Source organism: Poecilia reticulata, linkage group LG18, assembly GCF_000633615.1.
Source record: "Poecilia reticulata strain Guanapo linkage group LG18, Guppy_female_1.0+MT, whole genome shotgun sequence".
Classification (NCBI taxonomy): Eukaryota; Metazoa; Chordata; class Actinopteri; order Cyprinodontiformes; family Poeciliidae; genus Poecilia; species Poecilia reticulata.
The window spans coordinates 4,008,836-4,016,125 of record NC_024348.1 but is presented as its reverse complement, the minus strand read 5'-3'; the positions used below and the strand labels follow the sequence as shown (position 1 = coordinate 4,016,125).

General features: G+C 38.8%; 1 protein-coding gene across 1 annotated transcript in view; it reads left to right on the top strand.

Moving 5' to 3' along the window:
- The first annotated feature begins 305 nt into the window (after positions 1 to 305).
- The window catches only part of map4k2 (mitogen-activated protein kinase kinase kinase kinase 2), a 36,713-nt gene continuing 29,728 nt past the window's right edge, over positions 306 to 7,290 (top strand). Inside the window, exons 1-2 of the mRNA XM_017310578.1 lie at positions 306 to 627; positions 2,133 to 2,135. Of these exons, the coding sequence (XP_017166067.1) occupies positions 474 to 627; positions 2,133 to 2,135 (157 nt within the window). The 5' untranslated portion in view covers positions 306 to 473. The remainder of the gene's footprint in view (positions 628 to 2,132; positions 2,136 to 7,290) is intronic.

The window sequence follows — 7,290 nt, the reverse complement described above, 5'->3', positions numbered from 1 at the left end:
GCAAAGATAGCGAAACAAACGTGTGCGTGTGTGTTTGTAAGCTATAAAAAATACTGAAGTATCAAAACAAATAATATTGGGCTTTATGAGACAAATTTAGTAAAAACGGTATTACCGGTTTCCCTCCATTTCAGAACGTTCTGATGAGATTATCAGGTATTTGCTCGTTAAAGTGAATATTTGTTGATCTAAACACGCCGCAGTCGTTTGAACTGTCTGCGGAGCCAGTTTGAAATATTTTACAGTGCAGTTTCTGCTCATGCGTGCTGCGGTTCCTGCGCCTCAGGATGGGCTGTGCTTTCAGACTCTGCAGTCAGAAATCAGCGCCTGGACTGATCCAGCAGCAGCAGCCAGCAGTCAGCCCCCATCACCCCGCCAGGCTCCACCAGGACCGGGATCTGCTTTCTCCATCGATCCGACTTAGGATGTGGAAATAGAGAGGCTCAGTCTGAGCCCCACAGGTGCCTCCCAGCATGGACAGGATAGGGGTCTCCTTCCTGGACCCCCTGGAGGACTACGAGCTCATCCACCGGATTGGTTGCGGAACCTACGGAGATGTGTTCAAGGTAAACGTGTTAAAGGCATGTTTTCACCGAGGCATTGGGGTAATTACATGCCAGTGTGATCGTTAACGTGAACTGTTAACGATCTGCAGAAAGCGCACAGGAAGTTTAACTTCCTGACATGACAGTGAACCTGTTTGTTTGGGGAGAACCAGACCAGATTGGAGCTGCTGGGGTTATTATCCACCATGGAGTCCAAACTCCCTCCACCCTCCAACAGATCAGATCAGATCTGATCTGATCTGATCTGATCTGATCTGATCCACTCGGGACGTGGCTGTGGGTATTTTACCTGTCAGAATCTTCCTGTCCTGTCATCTTGACTCCTGCGGAGCCTCCAGCCTCCCTCTGTTAAAACTCTCTAAGCTCCTCATCTCAGATGGAAATCACTTTTTTGTCTTTTTTGTATGGGGCCGATATCATCTCAGCAACTTATTACATGCCACATAAATGTCCAATTTAAGCAGGCAATTTATTGCCTGCTTTAGAAAATGTACAGCATTGTGTCTTTTTCCTCTGATCTGAGTGTCAGGATGCAAACATCCTGCTCTGGTCGCACACCCCGGTGCCTTCTGCATCCTGCAGAAACTGGGCAAGAATTTGTATTGTTTCTTCTTTTTCTTTAAAAAAAAAAAATCACATCACAGATTCCATATCCGGCTGAGGAGTTTAGGTGTAAACAGAAAAAAAAATCATCACCATTGCTGCTTGTTGCAGTTTAGTTTGCATTTCACATTTAATATAAGCCACAAAAACATGATCTGAGCTGCAGGTCCAATGGTTGGTTGTATAGGAAGTTGAGTAGAATTTAGTGATGGGCAAACTTGTTGTTAAATTAAACCCACCAGACTCTGAACACCAACAGAAGCATTTCAACAATGTTTTGGGACGTAGATAGATTACATTTGTTGGCCTTGCTAATCAGTTAAAATCAGCAATTAATTGTGGAATGTTTATGCCAACAAGCACAACACAAAAAGACTGAAGTTTGAAATCCAGTGAATCACAGATGTAAGGGAGCACAGTGAATAGTGAACAGCTACAATCTGCAAATATTTGAGATTCCTCCTCAAGCGTCTTAGAACTGTCTATTTTAATCCTTCACACATCAAATATACCTTAAATATTCATTAATATGTAAAGACAATAAATGGCTGGATTGGCTGCTTTGCAAACGCTGGTTGTGTTTTACTCAGTAATCAATTTTTCTATAAGCTCAAACTTAAAGCTAAATTAAAGAGATCAGAAAGATCAGAATGAAATTCAGCTGTAGAAACATAAAGCAGAGCCGTCCTGATCCAGATTCATTCATGTCTTCTGAAACACCAGGATTTTTTCTCAACTGGCCCACAGAATATTTCTGGTTTGGGGTTAAAATCAGGTGACAGCCTAGTGTTTGATTGTTTGGAATGTTGGACTGTTTTCAGAAACAGTCGTTCTATGAGTGTTTCTTAGCCAGGAGACAGTTTCAGTTTCCAATAGTTGAAATGTTCTCAAACTGCTCTGGCGGCTGTTGTTCCCATGAGACTCTCTGTGCGGTAAAGGAAGTGATGCTTTTTAAGTTAGCAGCCGGTGGTTTGTTCAGTGTGCAGATTGGCAGGTGTGTAAATGCTGAAAGAGTTTTTGTTTACAGATCTTTTTCTTTTTCTTTTTAGTTGCTCTTATCTTGTTGAAGCAGTTGTGTGCTGAGACCGGCTGCATTTAGCTTGATTTCAGTTTGAAAGAGAAGGTTTTTACAGTCTAACATATGAAGTGTACTGATTTAACTGCCCGTTGAGTTTTTACAGTGTTCAATACAAAAGTATGTGCAAAAAGCATTTGGATGACGGGTCTCAGCGTGCCTTTTGGCACTAAAGTTTTATCTGTTTGTGTTCTTTAGCATTAGAAATATCTGGCCTGGAGCTGTAGAGACACTGAACACACTGTCACATCATCCACTGCTTGACTAAATGTGCTGTGTTCACACGTTGCAAATTAGAAGTACAAACCAAATATAGCAGCACAGACCCGACAGAAGGTAAAATTGTACCGAGCGACCGCTGGGTCCCCCTCTCTGATAGGACCACAGACCTTCAGCCTCTGATCAGCTGACTGACAGTCTGCAGCACCTTTGTATTACTCTGACAGCTGAACATACTGTGGCTTGTGTCTCAACTGGGAACGGGAGCAGCGCTACATACAGTGACAGACAATAGCACATTATGACTTCCCACTTCTCCTGTTGGTGGATTTGGTGGAGCTGCATCTTCTGGCGTGGAGGGAGAAATCTCTGGACATGTGACTGTGTGGGCTGTCAATAGATCCTGGTGTTACTCAGTACAAGTGTCAGTGTGTGGCTCTCAGAAACCACAAAGCTTTTCTGACGCTGTCATATAATTATAAATATTATACAAATACAGTTTGAGTGCAGGTTCATCATTAACTGAATTTAGGTCAAATAAAGGTAATGACCTTGAGATGGTTTCAGGATGATTGATTTGAATTTTTTCTTTTTGATTTTTTTTTTGCTCATCTTTATTGTTAAAACATTGAAAATAATTTTTCCCCCAGAAAGGGGAAAAAATTATTTCCCTTTTTTCTCCTTTTTTGTGGAGAAAATGTTTTTATTTTGTCAAAACATCCTGCATATCTAGTCCACATGTGTGGGGGTGGGCACATGTACATCCTTAACCTAAACGTGTCATGATTTTTGGTTGTTTGAGTTAGTTTTTGTTTTGTTATTTTCTGTTCCTTAGATCCTTTTGTTTGAGCAGATCAGCCTTATTTCTGTTCTTCTTTGCTTCAGTCCTTTCGTAGTGAGTCTAGTTACTTCTTATGTGTAGTTATTCTTTAGGGTTGGAATTATTTCATGTTCCCCTGTACCACTCCTTCTCTCTCTCCTCCGGAGGGGAATGGGGGGGAATGTACTAAGGCTGAAAATCTTCCACACCATCTCCCTCACTCAGTTCCTTCAGACTAGTCAGCAGTAATTAGCAAACTGTGGATCTGCTGAGCTCATTATAGGAGATACTTCTCAGAGTAACGCTGGTAAAAATGCTGTTAAACGTTTAACAGAGGCGCCATGTTGTCATGACTTCCTGAAGGTGGAGTATTAAAAAAGAGCCAATGGACTAGGAAGTAAATTTTCTTTTAAGTCATATTTTAAATATGTAGCATTTATGTGCTGTTGCACTCCTACTGTGAAGACATCAAAATACTGTCTTACATGTTGAAAGGAAATGGTCCTTCAACATGTAAGGCAGCATCTTCAGATTAACAGAATGAAGCTGCCAGAACAATCTATGAACCTTCATCCAGTAGAAAACCTGAAGAATCACATCAGGCATCATGTCCACACAGAATCACCTGGAAACGCAGAGGAACTGGAATGTGGTCCAGTAGTTCTGGAGTACCTGCTCACAGCTGCCAGAAGTTAATAGTAATAATAATAGTATTAGTAGTAGAAATAATAATGCATTTTAATTGTTAGCACTTTTCAAGACACCCAAGGACACTTTATAAGAAGAGAAAATACAAGAATACACTTTAGAGCTTCCTGTAGCTACAATAATGATGATGTCACAAAGTGCTTTTTCAAATCCAATTATCAGGTTTGTTTTAAAAACACTTCTAGTTAAGACAAAACTGTATGTGTTTAAGGTACAGGTCCCAGATTTAGTAGTAATCACTTTACATAACTAGAGAAACTCTTATTGGACAAAATGATATTCAGAGGTATATTAGCTAATATTTAGGTTAAACAAATGTACACGTGTAAAATATACGTTGTGTTTGTGTTATTGAAGTTCATGAATATTTGCTGATGCACATTTGGCATGCAGCATGTTCAGATTCCACATCCAGGATTCAAACCCCACATATACTTGCATCGGACCAAACACTTTCATTTTAATCTTAAAGAATATCATTTCCCTGTGTCGCATTATGCCAATGGATACAAACCTAAACAGCACAAGATTACTGGTTTGTTTTTTGTGACTTTTTTTTGCCTGTTAAGCATTTAGAAAAGTTTGGGCTCAATTTAGTTAAATTATAGTTTTAATAATAGTTGTATATATCTCTGGTTATGAGATAGTTTTGGTGTTTGCTGAAGTGGAGTGTCCTCTTCCTCCTGCTGTATGTATGCAGCCTCACTGAGCATTAGTTTGAAAAACCACTTTATGACATCATCATTACTATAGCTACAGGAAGTTCTAAAGTGGAACAGGAAAGAAAACAGGAAGTAGAAATCAGACAAGCTACAGGTTTTGTTGAGGGAAACTGTTTGTTCCATTGGTTCTTACCTCATTTGTTATGGATGCCCTGAGTGGAAAGAAACCAGTCATTATGTTAGTGAATGGGAATGACTAATGATTTCAGGAAGAACTGAGGACGATTCAATTAAAATATTTGAAAATAACTTTCAGCATTTATTCATGACTTATGAAAAGAAAAATACCTAAACATTTACTGGTTCCTTGAAGTTGAAGAATATTTTTTCCACTTTCCTTGAATGCAACTTTGTGATGTTAAGTTTTCCGAATGTATGGGGTGCCATGTGGTGCACTGTGAAAGGTTATCCATGTGTCACAGACTGACTTTGTCAAGAAAGAAGTACATACGAGAAAATGTTGGGGTCCTAATGCTTAGCTTTGGAGGACTCCATGGAGAAACCCAGAGAAAGCTCTTTATAATCCCCTATGCTGCCATCAGTCAGAATACAAGAAACCTTAATGGTTGTTGGCAAAATTGTGAAGATTTTGGTCAACTGTTGTTTTTATTTGTGTTAAATTGATAAGTAATATTGACTCCTGTGGCAATTTGTGTTGTTTATATATGTGTATATTTATATACATAAATATACAAGTAATTGTCATTGACATAGTGAATGACATGATTCACTATGTCAACAATGTAGTTGTTCCTTTCTATATGGTATTATTAAAAGTCTTTTTGTTACATATTCTTCAACATGGCTGCCATGATAAACCCATCTTAGTCCACATGAGGCTTCGTAAGTCAACCACTTGAGCTGGTCTTGACATGTGGCACTGTATGATGATTACATAAATAGTGGCAGTGCTTTGGTTACACTGCTGCTCACCCACCTCTCCTCCCCCACTTCCTACCAACGCAACATGTTTTCTCTGTGAAAACGTCTTTTTCTTCTGCAGGTTAACATCAGGCCTCCTCTGTCACAAAGCAGCTAGATGTCTCAGACAGGATTTCCAAGTGTCTCGATTTTTGACTGTTGCTCTCTGTGTTAGAAAGTTTATGCTTTATCAAATCTGGATTTTAGTTTAATAACTGTTTATCCCAAAGGGAAATTAGATCCCGATGATTTCATTTGAGATGACTTCATGTAATATGTAAATTTATATATTTATAATATGTAATTTGTCAAAAAATGTCAGTGATGTAAATTAAAGATGGTGACTTTGTTGTGATTTAAATAGCGCCTCATAAAAGCACCTACCATCTCAGATTTCTTCTGTATCTGCATTCTGTCATTCTTAAATATTTCTGTCACTCTTACATATTTCAGTTTTCAAATTATGATTTCAATTTATGCCAACCTTCAACAGCAAAAGACCCGTCTTCTGTTTCTTAGAAAAAAAACCAACAAAAAAACCCAACAAACCAAATCTTTAAACCCGAGACTTTTGGGAAAACATTCTGGAGATTAGCAAGAAAAAAGTGAAACTTTTTACAATATGTGTGTTGTTTAGTTCTCACTACTAGCTGCTAACACAGCAGAAAAGAAACTGCAGCATACCTTCATTCAAACAGTGTTCTGGTATGAGTTTTTCTTACATCTGGACATGACTGACCTGCTGTAACTGAACCATGAATTGTGCTTTACCAGACTTGTCCAGCCAGCAGTTTGTTTCTTCAAAGAGTTGTTGTAGATGCTGATAGCTGTGGGCAGAAACAGTCTGTATTACAGTGAGTTTGAAGAAGCCTCTGACTGAAGACACTCTTATGTTTCATGAAGAAGATGCTCAGGATTGTCCATCATTTCCTTGATTTTCTTGATTTCCTCTCTAATTGCCTGTCATTAAAAAAAGTTCATTTAAGCACACAGGTGGTTGCAGTAGGAGACACGTCTTCCTAAACTCTAAACCCTGTTTTATGTGTCATAGCTGTTTGAATGCACACACAAAAAGAACTGTTCTTTAAGTCTTGATCTAGTCCTGCTTCATCAGGCATTCCTTCTGTTTTTGAATTTTTTTTCTTGTGGCTACATTTTTCCAGTCAACCTAATTTTTGTTTCATAGATGCAAAGGATTATTGGTTTTTATGAGAGGAAAGAACCCGACTCATTTATTTAGACCTTTTAGTGAGACAGAAAAGTAAGAATCAGAAGAACTCTGGAAGGAGGAAATACGTTCTGTATGAAGTGTGATACTGTGTTTGGCCCAGATGGTGGAAGAACCACACTTAAACCTCTAGTTCTTTTCTTTTTGATTACTCTGGATCAAAGTGTTTGTAAAACAACTTACTGTAGAGTTCTTGAGAATAAAGGAGGAGATTAAAGCTGGAACTGAAATTAAACAGCCAATCACTGTACAGGTTTTCCCCAGACATTCATCGTGGGCGGTACCGCCCCCCCAGGGTGCGTTCAGAGAACCAGATTTGTTCTTTTTAATTTCTGTCCATTAAAACTATTAATCTATAAATCAATAGACAGGTCTATATAAAGATATAATCCATGTTTCTGTCTCATATTTGTATGGCATTAAAAGGA